We start from the raw sequence: 18,563 nt of genomic DNA, 5'->3' as shown, positions 1-18,563 counted from the left end.
AGATGCTTGGGAGTCCTTGTGCAGGATACCCTAAAGGTTAAATTGTACGTGGAGTCTGTGGTGAGGAAGGCAAATGCAATGGCAGTATTCATTTCAAGAGGACTAGAATATAAAAGCAAGGATATAATGTTGAGACTTTATAAAGCACTGGTGAGGCCTTGCTTGGGAGTATTATGAGCAGTTTTTGGCTTTGACAATGGTCTTAGATAGGATGTGTTGAAACTGGGGAGGGTTCAAAGGAGGTTCACGAAAATGATTCTAGTATTGAATGGCTTGTCATATGAAGAGCGTTTGATGATTCTGGGCCTGTATTCACTAGAATTCTGAACAATGAGGAGTAACCTCATTGAAACCTATTGACTGTTGAAAGGCCTCATTAGAGTGGATGGGGAGAGAATGTTTCCCTCGATGGGAGAGTCTAAACCAGAGGACACAGCCTCACAATAGATGGACGTCCTTTTAGAATCAAGAAGAGGAGGAATTTCGTTAGCCAGAGAGTAGTGAATCTGTGGAATTCGTTGCCACAGGTAACTGTGGAGGCCAAGTCTTTATGTATTTTACGGCAGAGTTGGGTAGATTTTTGACTGGTCAGGGCATGAAGCGATACAGGGAAAAGGCAGGAGACTGAGGCCAAGAGGAAAACTGGATCAAGCATGATGAAATGGCGGAGCAGACTCAATGAGCCAAATGGCCTAATTCTGCTCCTATATCTTATGGTCTTATTCTCCATTAGAAACTTTCTCAGATATGTTGCCTACCAGAACTGCTGTAGTCTGACACTGCTTTCGTCACTTTCCTGATTCCTCCGAGCAGCACGCTCTGCCTTTATACAATATGCTTTCCAACCACAGGCACAAAGGTTGGCACCAACACCTGTTTGTCCTTTGTTAGGCAGTCATTCATGGTGGTGGCATCATCCTGCACACTTCTTAATTCGCTGTTAGTTGGCTTCATTGCAGGGGATGTGGCATGCAAATAGTGGATGGATCGCCAAGCAATTTGTAGTTGTCTCAGCCGAGCATGCCCCCACAATGCTGGTGCTTCTGTTTTTGCCACACGCAAGATCAATGTGGTTTATTGGTTGTTGTATTTCACAGTTGCAAATGTCATTCCCTCAGAAGTCATCTTTTCTCCAGAATTAGTTGGATATCTGCAAGCTTCAATTTAATATCTTTGAAATGCCTCTCAAACTCACTTGAGGGAACAACTGAAACAGCTGAGCCAGGGTCCAATTCAATTTTAATTAATTTGCCGATCACTTCTGGTGCAAGCCATATTGCTTGTCTACTGTTAATTTTCACACTGTAAATCTCAAGGCCAGAAAGCCCTGTAGCACTCCCATCATTATCAGATTTTTCATCAACAGCGTGCAGATTAGTGCTCTTTTTTCCTCTTCCCTGTGTAGTCCACTTACTTCTGTCTGCCCAACATGACCTTTGTTGCATTTTCTTCAAGTTTCACCCAAACCTGTATTGGTCTGGTATATGAGAGTCCCTGCCACAATGGTAACACCTGTTTGACCATGCCTGTTTTTGTTTAGACATTGCAATTTTGTTCACACCCACTCTCATTCCTGATTGCCAATCAATTGTGTCTCTGTCTGCAGTTTGCATTGAAACAGCAATTTCAACTGCTCTCTTAAATGTAAATTGTGCTTCAGTTAGGTACTGTTATCAAATGCGTTCTTGTAAAGTTCCACAAACTAAACGATCTCTCAATGGATCAGTCAGCCCATTACCAATCTGACAAATTTCAGACAATCTCTTCAATTCAGCCACATACGCTGAAAAGGACTGCCTTTATTCTTGATTCCATTTATGAAATCAAAAACATTCTGCAATCAACAATGGCTTTGGTTCTAAATGCTCCTGCATACTTTGACAATATCAGTAAAGCTCATTTTTGCAGGTTTGGTTGGAGAAGTCAAACCCTGAAGCAAACTATCTGTCTTTAAACCCAATGCACTCAGCAAATCTGGTATTTGTTTCTCACTGGCTATTTCATTTCCGACAAAATACTATTCAATTTGTTCAGTATATAAAATCTAGTTATTTGTTGTGTATTCAGACAGGTCAAACTTTCTAATGTAGCCAGCCATTTCTGCTCCTTTTTATGAATATTATCACCCAGTAGTCACTATTTAAGAAGCCTGAATTCTTCCATTTTCTGCCTTTTATTTAACTCCACTGTCTTCACACATTATGTGCTGCTTCTTTTTAAACTGCACTGTTCCTCGCTGCATTATTTTTTAGTTTGAATGCCTCGCTGTGCTTCAACAGGTCGACAGCTGTCTCAGGTTCATTTTTAAAAATACCTCATCGCCAATGTTATGTTTGTAACTTCAAAACATTAAACTAACTCAAAGGAAGATATGGGAGTCCAAAATGTGTCTAACTTCTTTACTTTAAGTGAGGTGTGCACGTATCACGTGGTAGTGTGATGATGTATGCAATTCATGTATTCACACATATAACCCACAATGAATCATTCAAACAAACAAGCACCAAAAGATGAATGTGATAGTAAACTTAAAGTTAGTCCAATAGTCTCCAGGAAACTGAATAGCTACATCATCAAAAATATTTGGGGGCAATGCAAGTGGGTTTATCTGTCCATCTGCAACAGTAATAATGGGCAAAACTCTACAACTGTGTTAGTTTAAAGTGGATCTTCAACTGCTAAAATAGTTACACTAACTGTAAGTGGCTTTAAGCAGAACCTTCTGTTGAAAAAGTTATGTGCATATTGCAACAGTATGGTGCAAAAAAGCAGATTGCTGGTTCGTTCTTTTCATTCTGGGAGTGATAACACTTTTACCTTTCCAGAATGTTCACTTGAAAGATGGTCCCAGATGGGAATCATTTGTCAAAAGTGCAGTGTCGACATTCAAACGCATTGCTAAAGTCAAGAACCACAAAATGTGTCCCCTCCCCCAACACCGTGGGACCACCGTTTGACTGAAAAATATTGACCTCAAGTAAAACAAACAAGTCATCATCGTCCAGTTGATGAAGAATTAACTTCATGTGGGATTTTTTGATTGTGGCAACAATGCAATGGAGGGAAAATTTTGAAGAACGGTTTGCATTGGAGGCTGTTTCCTTCTTTTACACAACCAATTTACTGAACCCAGGTCAATCCCATTTTCCCTGCCACCTTTGGGCTACACAAGGCACCTGGCAACTGAGACCTTCTCATGACTGATACTCCCAGGGCGACAGTGATTCTCAGTATGAAGGAAGCATTTGACTTCTGTGAGATCCCCTCTCACACAGGCACTTTTAGGTGCTATGGTATGGCTGCCCAGGATATAAAATGAGGGTGATGTTGAGCAATGCAACTCAAAACACAAACCGACAGCTTATAATCACCCAAGGACAAGTACATTCTCGATGGAGAGTGGATAATCCATCACCTCTGTCCCAGTGAAAATTGGATATTTCCTCCGAAAGGTAAACAGATGTATTTCAACACACTGTGAAGTCCAGTCCCTGGAAAGAATTTGTTGACTGGACCAGACTAAACATGAAAAAAAAACAGAAGATACTGGGGATTTCCAGCATCTGCAGTCTTCGTTTTGGCTTTTCAAACAACACATATTTGTGTAAGAACTGAACTGAAAGTGCCAGGTTAACTGAATGCAAGCAAATCACAAAATGGTCCACTGTACAAAGACACTGCCAGGGACAGTAATAGTAGCTGAAAAGGTTGTTGGCCATAGATATCCACTACATCTTGCATTTCCCTATATCAGTGTCGTTGACCATTTTATGAAATGTTTCAGAAACACTAAGAAAGGTGAAAGTATTTTGCAATTGTAACAGGCATTTTGAACACCAGTAAATAAATTCTGCGTATGGTACTGTGCCGATCAAGACCTTACTGGGTCAAGGAAGGGATAACAGAGATAACACAGCTGGCCCAACGAGAATCAGAGGAACATGTCAGTCCATAGCCTCCTCATGCCCCAATGAGGCCACACCCTCAGAATGGAGGAGCAGCACCTCATATTCCATCTGGGTAGCCTCCAACCTGATGTTACAGATATCCTTCTGGTTAATAAATAAACAAACAATTTCCCTCCCCTCCCCTCCCCTTCTATTCCCCACTCTTGCCCCTTATCTCTTCTCACCTGCCTATTACCACCCACTGGTGCCCCTCCTCCTTCCCTTTCTCCTACGCTTCACTCAATTCCTCGATCAGATCCCTTTTTCTCCAGCCCTTTACCTTTCTTCACCTATAGGCTTCACCTATCACGCTCTAGCTATCCTCCTTCCCCTCCCCCCACCTTTTTACTCTGGCATCTTCCCCCTTCCTTTCCAGTCCTGAAGAAGGGTCCTTTGAGGGAGTAAAAGGATCCTTTTCTGGTTGGCTGCCGGTGACTCATGGTGTTCCACAGGGATGTTAGGATCTTTTCTTTTTATGCTGTATATCAATGATTTAGATGATGGAATAGATGGCTTTGTTACCAAGTTTGCAGATGATACAAAGATTGGTGGATGGACAGGTAGTGTGGAAGAAACAGGTAGGATTAGACAGATTAGGAGAATGGGAAAGAAAGTGGCAAATGAAATACAACATTGGAAAATGCACGGTCTTGCGCTTTGGTAGTGGAAATAAATGTGCAGAATATTTTCTAAATGGGAAGAAAATCCAAAAATCTGAGATGCAAATGGACTTGGGAGTTCTTCTACAGAAGACCCTAAAGGCTAATTTGCAGGTAGAGTCAGTGATGAGGAAGGCAAATGCAATGTTAGCATTCATTTCAAGAGGTCAAGAATACAAGAGCAGGAATGTGACACTGAGACTATATAAGGCACTGGTGAGGTCTCACCTTGAGAACTGTGAACAGTTTTAGGCTCCTTGTCAAAGAAAAGATGTGCATCGGGGAGGGTTCAGAGGATGTTCACAAGGATGATTCTGGGAATGACAGGGTTATCATACAAGGAACATTTAATAGCTCTGGGTCTGTACACTGGAATTTAGGAGGATATGGGGGGATCTCATTGAAACCTTTTGAATATTGAAAGGCCTAGGTAGACAAGATGTGGAAAAGATGTTTCCCATAGTGGGGGAGTCTAGGACGAGAGGCACAGCCTCCGAACAGAGGGGCATCCATTTAAAACCGATGCACAGAAATTTCTTTAGCCAGATGGTGGTGAATTTGTGGAATTTATTACCACAGGCGGCGGTGCAGGACAGGTCATTGGGGGTATTGATAGGTTCTTGATTGGTCACGGCATCAAAAGTTATGGGGAGAAGGCTGGGGAATGGGACTGAGGAAGGGAAAAAATGGATCAGCCCGGATTGAATGGTAGAGAAGACTCAATGGGCCAAATGGCCTATTTCTTCTCCTATGTCTTATGGTCTTATGTACACAACCTTTCCTATCCATTCTCTTGTCAAAATGCCTTCGAATAGTCATAATTGTATCTGCCTCTAGCATTTCCTCTGGCAGCTCGTTCCACATGCCCCCCCCCCACCCTTTTGAAAGAAATATTTGTCCCCCTGGTCCATTTTAAATCCTTCCCCCCTCACCTTAAACCTATGTCCTTTAATTTTAGCGCAAACAACAGGAATTCTGCAGATGCTGGAAATTCAAGCAACATACATCAAAGTTGCTGGTGAACGCAGCAGGCCAGGCAGCATCTATAGGAAGAGGCGCAGTCGACGTTTCAGGCCGAGACCCTTCGTCAGGACTAACTGAAGGAAGAGTGAGTAAGGGATTTGAAAGCTGGAGGGGAAGGGGGAGATGCAAAATGATAGGAGAAGACAGGAGGGGGAGGGATGGAGCCGAGAGCTGGACAGGTGATAGGCAAAAGGGGATACGAGAGGATCATGGGACAGGAGGTCCAGGAAGAAAGACGGGGGGGGGGTGACCCAGAGGATGGGCAAGAGGTATATTCAGAGGGACAGAGGGAGAAAAAGGAGAGTGAGAGAAAGAATGTGTGCATTAAAAAGAGTAACAGATGGGGTACGAGGGGGAGGTGGGGCCTAGCGGAAGTTAGAGAAGTCAATGTTCATGCCATCAGGTTGGAGGCTACCCAGACGGAATATAAGGTGTTGTTCCTCCAACCTGAGTGTGGCTTCATCTTTACAGTAGAGGAGGCCGTGGATAGACATGTCAGAATGGGAATGGGATGTGGAATTAAAATGTGTGGCCACTGGGAGATCCTGCTTTCTCTGGCGGACAGAGCGTAGATGTTCAGCAAAGCGGTCTCCCAGTCTGCGTCGGGTCTCACCAATATATAAAAGGCCACATCGGGAGCACCGGACGCAGTATATCACCCCAGTCGACTCACAGGTGAAGTGATGCCTCACCTGGAAGGACTGTTTGGGGCCCTGAATGGTGGTAAGGGAGGAAGTGTAAGGGCATGAGTAGCACTTGTTCCGCTTACACGGATAAGTGCCAGCAGGGAGATCAGTGGGGAGGGATGGGGGGGACGAATGGACAAGGGAGTTGTAATTTTAGATCCGTTTTACCTTGGGGGGGAAAAAAGACGGACCATCCATTTTATTGATACCCCTCAAGATTTTAAATGCCTCTATAAGGTCACCACTCAGCCTCCTTTGTTCCAGCGGAAATAGACTCTCCGTTGCTCAGGGTCAACTTTGGATGTTGCGTCCCAGCCCCGGAGGTGGTATGCAAGCCAGGGCAGTACAATATGTAGAGCAAGGTGTTGCCCTGATAGCAGGCTCCCCCTCTCCACACAGCTGATGAATCCAATGGATGACAGAGACAAGCAGCATCGCGGGAGTTGCCAGTCAGTAATGAACACAATGCAGGACTGCGTTAAGGACCCCAGCTCCAGATACTTCCCCAGGGTTCACTCTCGAGGCTTTCCCCATGAATGAGCATAGCCATAAGGAAGCAGAGGTTTGAGATCAGAGTTTTTGTTTTCCTAGATAAGCTGCCAACCACAGCAAATGAGCCCCATCTGCCCGGCGACTGGTTTTAAGGCACCAGTAACCCAGCCTTGCCCCTTCACCTGTCAGTAGTAGTAGTTCTAAGCTGCATGTGAAGGTCAGGAGCTGGACTTGGTTGTCAGAGGCTATTTGAGATGCATGCCATCGGAAACGTTTAATAGGTCGTGCTAGTTTATCCCCACTCCCTCCACCGACTATACCAACTTAAGGAATCAAGGGAAATAATCCCAGCCCTTTTGCAACAACAAATTTCAAGCAGACTGCATTTTTAAGACTGGCCCCTTTTACCCCAAATGAAACCAGAGTTACTAATGTTTAAGTAAACCACTTATTTTGATATCAGGACTTGAGAGTATGTAACTTGTCAGTTATCTCCCTGTGCTGTGCATAATTAGGTTGTACTGCTAAATGAATTTAACCCAGAAGAAAAGAAAGACAAAAGTAGCAAGATCCCTACACCTGATTGCTGTCAAATACTCTATAGGAATGCATATGTGTAATCATCTAGTGAGGTCAGAATTGGACTCTGCTGTGATTCCCTTTCATGCTTCAAACAAGAAGATTTTCTAAACAGGAGAGGAGGGGGAAACAGAAAATTGGATAAAGGGAAAGGATACAGGTGAACAAATTGATCTTTAAGTAATTATCAAAAGACAGCAAAGCCAAAACAATAAAGTGCAAACATATCTGTAAGTGCTTTGGAATGCAAGAATACATGCAGCTCTGTTTGAATTGTATCCTTCACGCAAGGCTTCTCCAACAAATGTACACGGGATTTACAGCACAAAAATCACCCATTCAGCTCAACCATCTCATATTGGGAACCTTACATACCTGAGCTGGCGATAGGAGAATCAAACATAGGCAACATGCAAGAGAGGCCAATACCCTTGCCCAGTACTTACACCAAGAAACATCTTCATTGCGTTGTACACTCCATATAGTTCTGGTGAAAAGTGTTGTGGTGGGAGCGTCAGGAATAAAATCAGAATAGCTTGTTCGCCTGTAAAATATTGAAAATGATTTAACATGCAGATAATTTTAGGACATTGCATCTTTTTTTTTGGATAATCGATTTTAGTAGAGAGAAAATTTTAAGTACCTGATGAGGAAAAGTCATGGTAACATTAGTCCTGAAGCTACTTAAACTATATTGACATAATTGAAAACAAGAAAATAACAATTGCCTTTCTCATCCAATTTTATCTTACCACATATAATTTTCCTTCCACCATAGACATAACACTCAAATTTCTCTGACATCACAAAACATGATTGGTCAATCTTGGCCTAACCATACCCTCTGCAACATAGCAGCACTGTGGTTAGTGTTACTATCTTACGGATCTAAAGATCTGGGTTCAGTCCTGGCCTTGAGTACTGACTGTATACATTCTGTTCTTTCTCCACAGAGCTACAAGAGTTGCCCATGTGAGTCATAGAGTCACAGAAAAGTACAGTTTAGAAACAGGACTATCGGCCCATCTAGACCATGCTGAACCATTAAAACTGCCTACTCCCATCAACCACCCCTTTTTGGGACTTTGGTAACTTACCTATACACAGTTTACAATTAAACTTAGCACATCCTCAGGAGATGAGATGTTATATTGACGTTGTATGAGATGTTGCCAAAGCCTAATCTGGAATACAGAGCAAATTTACAAGAATATTGCTAGGACTGGAGGATCTAATTTATAAAAGAGGGATTGAATAGGTTAGGACTATATGCCTTAAAACGTAGAAGATTGAGGGGACATTTGATAGAGGTCTACAAAATTATGAGGGGCATAGTTAGTCTTTTTCCACTGAAGTTGGGGTGGGACTACAATCAGAGGTCAAGGGTTAAGGATGAAAAGTGAAAAGTTTAAGGGGAACATGAGGGGAAACTTCAGAGGGTTGTGAGAGTGTAGAATGAGCTGCCCACAGAAGTAAAGCATGCAAGCTCAATTTCAACGTTTGAGAGAAGTTTGGATAGGTACGTGGATAGACATTTGGAGAGCTATGGTCCCAGTGCAGGTCAACGGGAATAGGCAGTCTAAGTGGTTTTGGCACGGACTAGATGGGCCAAAAGGCCTGTTTCTGTGCTATACTTCTCTGATTCTATAACAGCAATTTGTTTTTCATCTCCATTTCCTTCCATTTCCCTGAGACCAATGTCCCTGATCTCACCAACTTAACGAAGTTTACTGCAAATCTTCCCAATGTGCAACAGAAGATTTTATTTAAATATAATTGAAATGGAACAAAGGTCCACTTTCATTTCTTAATTAATAAAGAACACCAGCCAAGGGAAAAAACCAAATGAGATTAAACAAGAAAAAAAATTAAGATCAGTTACGTTCTCTTAAAATGACTAGCATTGTGATATCAGACACATGAACTCAAACACAAGCCCAGCCCAAGCGGATTCGCACTCTAGGACATCAAGCTGCCTTGAACATAAAAAATAAATTGCAACTTACCAGTGTTGCAAACACTTATCAACGTGCCACAAAAGAAAATGAGATAGAGCTTCAATCGATTTTGTCCTTCTCGTGCCTTCGAAAAAGTTTTCAATGTTCTTGAGGCATATAATAACAAGGACATTTTTAGGGTTCTATCTGTGCTGTCCGGAGGTGTTTCATCAGACAAATGCATCCGTTCACTGGAATGACTTGACTCTTTCAGCCACAGAAGTACGTAGCAAATAGTCAGTACTTGGGATCCACAGTACACACCAAAACAATACGTTAAGGTAAAACTCTGGAACAACCATCCACTCAGTAGAAAACCAACAGTCCCCCCGATATAAATCATTGCTTCTACAATGCCATTATACTTGGTTCGATCCTCAACATTAGTAATGTCAGAAATATAACTGAAGACACTGAGAAAAATAACAGCATAATTTCCAAAGATTGCGATCAAAGCAGACGCCAAAATGCACCAGTACACGGACATTTCTTTCACGCACGCCATCACTATCAAAGTTACGCCACCCATTAATGCGCCAACACAAGGCAATATCATACCAAGCTTACGACCTCCTTGATCAGACCAGGCACCAAGCAGGATTGACATAGGTATGGACAAGAAGGTAAGAACAGCTACGTAGAGTAGCATAACATACGAGGCTTTGCTTTGAATCACGAGCGATTCCTGCGAATTGTGTGAGAAGCTGCTACACACTTCCTTTTCGAAATGCAGCTCTTCACAGACCTGGAAGACATAAACACTTCAATTATTCAACATTATGAAGTGAACGTAGTGGCTACCACAACACTTTACAGTACAGGCAACCCAGGTTCAATTCCGGCTGCTGACTGTAAGGACTTTGTACGTTCTCCCCCTGACCACAAGGGTTTTCTTTGGGTGCTCCAATGATGTACAGTTGGTAGGTTCATTGGTCATTGTAAATTGTCCTACGATTAGGCTGGGATTAAGTCGGGTGATTGCTAGGCGGTGTGACTTGAAGGGCCAGAATGGCCTATTCCGTGCTGTATCTCAATTTAAAAAAGGAATAATAAACTTGCTGCAAGATAAAGGCCATTTGGCTCAATAGGTTTATAGCAGCTTCAATTAGAACAATCACAAGGTCATGATAGAGAAGCAAATTAGGCCATTCAGCCCATCAGATCTGCTCTGCCATTCAATCGCAGTTGTTTTTTTCTCTGTATTCTATTTTCCTGCCTTCTCTCTATAATCCTTACCCCATTACTGTTCAAGAACTTATTGATATTTGTCTTAAATACACCCAAATTCTTTAATGCTAAACTTTATCAATGACGGCCTCTCCAATCCCATCAATGCCAATTCTAGCTCTTTTCTCCATGCAGAGCGGAGGTTCCTAACCTTTTATTTGCCATTAATCCAGGGGTCCATGGACCCCAGATTGGGACCCCTTGTTATAGAGGGAGTGCAGTAAAGGTTCACCAGACTGATCTGTAAGGTGGTAGATCAGTTGGATGGGGAGAGATTGAGTGAAGTAGTTTTGTATTGGCTAGAGCTCAACAGAATGAAAGGAGAAAGTTCCCCTTAGCTGAGGTGTCCCGAAAAGTATCATGGTTTAAAATCACAGGGCAAGAGATTAAGGATTGGGATAAGGAGGAATTTCTTCAGTCAGGGAGTGGTGAACTGTAGAATTTGCTTCCACGGCGAGCTATAGAGGCTAAGTTACTTACTAAGAGAAAAGACAGACAATTCCTAGAAGCACTAAGCATCAAAGGGTATAGGGAAAAGACAGGAATGCAGCATTAATAAAGTGGATTGGCCGTGACTGGAATGAAGAATCACACTTGAAGAATACCAAGGCCTGTAACTGAGTCATGTTTATTTTTGCACCAATCTAACTTTGTAACTAAAATCTCCCATCAATGAAATGCTTGAATAATTTGTTTTTCTGCACCTTCTCGGAGATTTTAGTGTCCTAAAAACAAAAGGTGTCCAGAAAGAAGTTAAAAACTAATGACAAATTTGAGGTGGGAAGGGTGGTTAGGAAAAAATTCTTCTGTATAATATGATTCCTAGAGACTGTTGTGCATTAAATCTGAGGAGAGCAGCATTTTGAGACACTCAAGCCACCCCATCTTTCCATGTTCTGAACGACTGAACATCTTGACCATGTCTGCATGCTTATATACATTGAATTGCTGCCACATGATTGGCTGATTAGATACATGCTTTAAAGAGCAGGTGTACAGGAGTAACTAATACAGTGGCCAATGAGTGCAAATACTGCATGCAAAATGAAAAGTCTTTAGCTAACATAATCAGGAAAAGTAATATGGATTCCAACTCCCTCAAGAGCCAAAGTAAATCTGTCGGTAACATTCAGATAAAAACAGCATCTGTTTACAGGAATATCAAAGCAATTAAGCAGCCTTAAGCAGACCTCTTGAATTATCTTTTATTTTGTCAATTAGTTTAAAAATATTAATTAATTAGCTTAAAATATTTAAATTGAAACTGTCAGTAAAATTCAAACTAAGCTGTTAAAAATGAGGTGATTTTTTGGGAAATGATATTAAGTTTGAAGCAGTTTTCACTTGTTTGAGTACAGCTATTGGCTAATTTCACTAACCCTATTGATCTATTAATATGCCAGGGTTTTGATATTTGGTCCTCCATCCAAATCAGACTAAGAATGTCTGAAATAATAACTGTGTACACACAAGTCATGGACAAGAGACAATGAGCTACTGAATGGCTTTGGGCACTGAAAACTGTTTGATATTTGAGTTGCTTTCAGGGGCAAATCAGACTATCAATTTCATACTGGTTCTATGCCAGAGCTAGTCCCATTCCCCCACTTACCGTTTCGCTGAACACCCTCGCTCTGTCCGCCAGAGAAAGCAAGATCTCCCAGTGGCCACACATTTTAATTCCCACATCCCATTCACACTCTGATATGTCTATCCACGGCCTCCTCTACTGTCAAGATGAAGCCACACTCAGGTTGGAGGAACAACAACTTATATTCCATCTGGGTAGCCCCCAACCTGATGGCATGTATATTGACTTCCCTAACTTCCATTAATGTCCCTCCTCCCCTTCACATCCCATCCCTTATTTGTTTATTTAATTTTTTTTAATATATTTTTTATTTTTCCCCCTTTTTTCCTCTCTCTCTTTTTTCTCCCTCTGTCCCTCTCACTATAACTCCTTGCCTGCTGTCCACCATCCGGGCTCCCCTCCCCGCTTCTCTCTCTCCCCAGGCTTCCTGTCCCATGATCCTCTCCCTTCTCCAGTCTGGTATCCCTCTTGCCAATCAACTTTCCAGCTCTTAGATCTACCCCTCCCCTCCTGTCTTCTCGTATCATTTTGGATCTCCCCCCTTCCCCTCCCACTTTCAAATCTCCTACTATCTCTTCTTTCAGTTAGTCCTGACGAAGGGTCCCGGACTGAAACGTCGACTGTACCGCTTCCTAGAGATGCTGCCTGGCCTGCTGCGTTCACCAGCATTTTTTGATTGTGCTCCCTCACTTACTTACTCACTTCCCAAAGCCCTATGGTTTCAGCGATTTATCCAGCTCCCTTTCAGACATCACAATAAATCTGCATCCACTTTGACCACTGGCAGTGCATTGCAGATCCAGATCCTCATTCTGAAATCAAAATACTCTCACAACATTTAAGAATCATCTGGGTGCGCATTTGAATCGCCTAGGTACAGTGGACTGTGCACCAAATTCTACTAAAGGAGATTAGTGTAAATAGGTATATTATCAAAAACAGACTTATCTGCCGCGATGTCCATGTAAGCCATTATAATTGATAGCATGGGCATGGCAGGCTGAATGGTCTGTTTCTACGCTCTGTCACTTTCCCAGCACGCTATTGAATTTTCATCACCTCACTTGCAGCGGATTTTCATTCTATTTTTCCTAGACTCTGACCCCTTCCGTCAATGAGAGAATGTTCTCTATCTACCTTCTTATTCTGGCTTCTGCTCGCTTTCTTTCCAGTGCTGAAGAACAGTCACGGCCTGAAAAGTTGACTCTTCATTCCTCTCCATAGATGCCAGCCATCTCCGTCATGGACAGTTCCAAAGGAGAAGGGTCAGGCATGGGTCTAGCAAACGCATCCCATAAAAACCCAGCACTACAGAAACGCCAGCAGAAGCTACAAAGATACCATCGCTGGGAGAGGAAGGGTATTCAATGATGGGCTACATCTGGAGACAATTTGAAAGACTGGCCCAGGACAGCGGACTCCGGCGAGCTGCTGTTGGTGGCCTACGTCCCAATGGGGGTGATGGGCTCAGGAAGCAGAATAGATGCTGTCAGACTTGCTATGTCCCTCCAGCATTTGTTGTGTGTCGACCAAGATTTCCAGCATCCGTGGAATCCCTTGTGTTCTCTCTGTCTGTGACTTTCACGAGAATCCCTCACCTACTCAGTGGAGAACAACCAAGATCACACACGTATTTTAATGTGTCACAGAGGATAGCATGACTGCCCAAATCAGGTCACAGGTTCACATTTCTCATAGGAGATCTGAGCACCGAAATCCAGAAGGTAGTAACAAGGAAGAGCTACACTGTCATCTTTTGGATGAGGTTTTGAAACAAGGCATAAAACAACAAGGCAATATAACAAGGCAATACAAATTGAAAGCATCTTCTGTCCTGAATGTTTAACCCCAAACCTACATTTCTGATTCAGACTCTCTGGTCAGCTCGGAGGAAAGCGTTACGCGAAAATTGTTTCCTGTATTTTAAACAGTAACTGCACTCCACACCCCATCAACTACATATTGAAAGGGGAAGTGATACAACAAGCCGGACCAGAATATACACTGAATGGCAGGGACCTGCAGAGTGTTGTAGAAAAGAGACATTCAGAGAAAACAAGTACGGAGTTCTCCGAAAGTGGTGACACTGGTAGACAGGGTGGTGAAATGTGCTTTCCATCATTGGTCAGCGGACCGAGTACAACAATTGTAATGTTCAAAGTAAATGTATTATCAAAGTACATATATGCCACCACATATAACCCTGAGATTCATTGACTTGTGAGCATACTCAATGAATCCATAGTAGAATAATAACCAACTTGGCCATTCAACCAGTATGCAAAAGATAACAAACTATGCAAATACAAGAGGAAAGAAATAATAATAATAATAAATAAGCAATAAATATCAACAACATGAGACGTAGAGTCCTTGAAAGTGAGTCCATATCACCAGCATGTGAGCACGGGAGGCTGAGGAATGGTTACAGGATAGCCTTTTTTTTTTTATTGCCTTGAGTCAGTGGACTGGGCCGTGTTCAAGAATTCATCTGAGGACCTGAATGATTACACCGGAGTCATTACAGACTTTATTTAAACAGCTGTGGATGAAGGTGTCCCCCCAAAATCATTCAGGGTTTTCAACAATCAAAAGCCCTGGGCAAACAATGAAATCTGTAACCTGCTGAGAGCCAGATCAGAGGCACTCAAGTCTGGAGATCAAGAATGCTACAAGAAGTGGAGATTCCAGACTAAACTGGAATCAACGAGGGATGCTTGGCCTCTATGGCAGGGTCTGAATGCCATAACCTCCTACAAAGTTAAATCTTGCGATATGGGGACAGCAGAGCTTCGCTTCCAAATGAGCTCAGTGCCTTCTATGCTCGCTTTGACCACCAGAGCAGGGAGGAGCCATCGCGCAACCCCATGTTTCTCCGTGATTCTTTGGTCTCAGTATCTGAAGATGGCGTGCATGCTGCCTTCAGGAGAGTGAATTCAAGGAAAACATCCAGTCTAGATGGAGTATCTGGCTGAGTAATGAAGACGTCTGCTGACCAACTGGCTGGTGTGTTCATGGATATCTTCAACCTCTTGCTCCGGAAGTTTTCTTCAAGCAGGCTTCAATCGTACCAGTCCCCAAAAAGAGCATAGTATCCTGTCTAAATGACTATCTCCCAGTGGCAATTACATCCCCAGTGATGAAGTGTTTTGGGAGGCTGGTGTTGAAGCATATCAGCTCCTGTCAGAATGGTGACATGGATCCGCTCCAATTCACCTAACGAAGCAACAGATCTACAGCAGATGGCATCTCATTGACTCTTCTCACAACCCTGGGACATCTGGACAACAAAGATGCATACATCAGGATGCTCTTTATCGATTACAACTCAGCATTTAACACCATCATCCCCTCAAAACTAAACAGTAAACTCCAAGACTTGGGCCTCACTACTGCCCTGTGTAATTTGATCCTGGATTTCCTCACTTATAGACCCTGGTCGGTTTGGATTGGCAAGAACAGCTCCATCAGCACGGGAGCACCGCTGGGACGTGTACCTAGCCCCCCGCTCTACTCGCTTTACACCTGTGACTGTGTGGTTAAGTACAGCTCCAACACCATATGCAAGTTTGCTGATGACACCACTGTTGTGGGCCGTATCACGGGTGGTGATGAATCAGCATACAGGAGGGAGATTGAAAACTTGGCTGGGTGGTGTAATTCCAACAACTTTTCACTTAATGTCAACAAGACCAAAGAAATGATTGTAGACTTCAGGAGAGGGATACCAGAGGTCCATGATCCAGTAATCATCGGAGGATCAGAAGTGGAGAGGGTCAGTAACTTTAAATTCCTGGGTGTTCCTATTACAGAGGACCTGTCCTGGATCCATTATAAAAACATTATTGTGAAGAAAGCAGGACAGTGCCTTTACTTCCTCAGGAGTCTGTGGAGATCTGACATGTCATTGAAAACCTTGGCAAGCTTCTATAGGTGTGTGGTGGAGAGTGTGCTGACTGGCTGCACCATGGCCTGGTGTGGGAACACCGATGCTTTTGTGCAGAAAATCCTACAAAAGGTAGTGGATTCAGCCCAGTATATCACAGGTAAAACCCTCCTAACCATTGAACACATCTACATGAAACGTTGCTGTAGAAAAACAGAATCTATTATCAGGGATCCTCACCAACCAGGCCGTGCTCTTTTCTCACTTCTACCTCCAGGTAGAAGGTGCAGGTGCCTCAGGACTTGCGTCACCAGGTTCAAAAACGTTACTACCCCTCAACCATCAGACTCTTGAACAAAAGAGGATAACTACATTCATTAAAGGAATCATTAAAAGATTCTGTTAGATTGCTATTTTATGTTTGTTATTTATTGCTATTTATTGATAGTGTTGGTGAGTGGCCAGGTGGTTAAGGCGTTCATCTAGTGATTTGGAGGTCGCTAGTTCGAGCCTTGGCTGAGGCAGTGTATGTGTCCTTGAGCAAGTGCTCTGCGACGACACTGGTGCCAAGCTGTATGGGTCCTAATGCCCTTCCCTTGGACAACATCGGTGGCGTGGAGAGGGGAGACTTGCAGTGTTTGAAAATGAACAGGAGGAGTTTCATATAGATGTGCTTTGTGAAAACAAACAAAGTAAGAATGACTGGACTTCCATTGCAGGTGAACCAAAACAATATTCTGTTTAAACTGAATACTGGAGCACAAGTAAATGTTCTTGCAGAATCTGAGTTTAATGCATTAAAGCCTAGACCAAAGTTACATCAGACAAATATAAAAGTGACTGGGTATTCAGGTGCAGACATTTCAGTTAAAGGAACATGTGTGGCAAAAGTATCACACAAAGATTTTGTGCACACGCTTTCATCTGTGGTGGTGCCAAAGAATGTACAGTCTATACTGGGTCTATCTGCCTGTGAGAGACTGAATTTGGTGAAAAGAGATTTAGTCCTGGACAGTGATACAGAGTCAGAATACAGTGACTTGATGAAAGAGTATGAGGACTTGTTCAAAGGGCTTGGTTGTCTTCCAGGAGAGCACATGATCAAAATTGACAGCACAGTGCCACCCGTAGTACATCAATGTAGAAAAGTACCTTTTGCATTACGTCATCAACTGAAAACACAATGGAATGGTTAGGAGTCATACTAAAATTTGATGAACCGACTGAATGGGTCAATTCACTTGTTATTGTTGATAAGAAAAATGGAAAACTGGGGATTCGCTTAGATCCAAGAGACTTGAATTGAGCCAATAAAAGAGAACATTTCAAATTGCCTACTCATGAAGAAATTATGTCAAGGTTTGCTAATGCAAAGTACTTTAGTAAATTAGATGCATCCTCTGGATTCTGGCAACTTAAACTAGATGAACCGAGTTCAAAGTTGTATACCTTTACACTCTTTTTGCCAGGTACTGTTTTCTTAGGCTTCCGTTTGGAATTGCATCAGCTCCTGAAGTATACCATAAAACCATTCACATGCTATATTAGCACATTGAGGGCGTGGATACATCCATGGACGATATTATTGTTTGGGGATCATCTAAACAAGAGCATGACGCCAGAGTTAGACAAGTCTTAGAGGCAACACGCAAGGCAAACCTGAAGTTGAATAAAGACAAATGTCAGCTAGGAGTGACTGAACTTATCTTTGTGGGTGATATCATCAGCAAAGAGGGTGTGCACCCTGATCCACTGAAGGTTCCTGCTATTGAGAACATGCCAAGACCGCAATGTAAAAAGGATGTTCAAAGGTTTATGGGAATGGTCAACTACATGAGTAATTCATACCGGATCTTTCGGAACAGCTTGATCCATTGAGGCAGCTAGCGGAAAAGAAAAATGAAAGGAGCAGGAATCATGAACAGGAGAAGGCATGGCAAAATCTCAAGAAAGTGCTCTCAAAAGAACCTGTGATGAAATTCTATGATGCTGAGAGAACCATCAAAATCTCTTGTGATGCATCTCAAGCAGGCTTAGGGGCAGTATTACTCCAAAAACATGATCAGGAATGGCTACCAGTGCCATATGCATCTCGTTCATTATCTGATCCAGAAACAAGATATGCCCAAATTGAAAAAGAATTGCTCAGCATTATGTTTGCTTGCGAGAGATTTCATCAGTTTGTGTCGGGTCAATCTATTAATGTTGAAACCAATCATAAGCCTCTGATTGCATTGTTTCGCAAACCTTTAAGCGACTGTCCTTTGCGAATTCAGCGAATGATGATCAAATTGCAAAGGTATGCCCTGAAAGTGTCATACACACCTGGAAAATTCATGTACACGGCTGACACACTTTCCAGAGCTGTGGATCCAACAACAAAAGACAGTCACAGGGACGCTGTTGATGTTCAGACGTTTGTTGATATGATCATAGAGACTGTACCTGTTTCTGCTGAGAAGTTGAAACTGCTGCA

General features: G+C 42.7%; 1 protein-coding gene across 8 annotated transcripts in view; it reads right to left on the bottom strand.

Moving 5' to 3' along the window:
* zgc:174356 (uncharacterized protein LOC100137120 homolog) overlaps positions 1-18,563 on the bottom strand; it is a 146,686-nt gene that overhangs the window by 126,518 nt on the left and 1,605 nt on the right. For 6 of the 8 annotated variants that reach the window (XM_063054986.1, XM_063054989.1, XM_063054987.1 and 3 more), the window contains exons 2-3: positions 9,393-10,128; positions 7,833-7,930 (exon numbers count right to left, since the gene is read on the bottom strand). In XM_063054986.1, the coding sequence (XP_062911056.1) occupies positions 7,833-7,930; positions 9,393-10,128 (834 nt within the window). The remainder of the gene's footprint in view (positions 1-7,832; positions 7,931-9,392; positions 10,129-18,563) is intronic. The other 2 variants (XM_063054994.1, XM_063054993.1) reach the window with 2 other exon arrangements.

The sequence above is a fragment of the Mobula hypostoma genome, chromosome 8 (genome assembly GCF_963921235.1).
Source record: "Mobula hypostoma chromosome 8, sMobHyp1.1, whole genome shotgun sequence".
In the NCBI taxonomy this organism is placed as follows: Eukaryota; Metazoa; Chordata; class Chondrichthyes; order Myliobatiformes; family Myliobatidae; genus Mobula; species Mobula hypostoma.
This window is presented reverse-complemented; position numbering and strand designations above follow the sequence as displayed.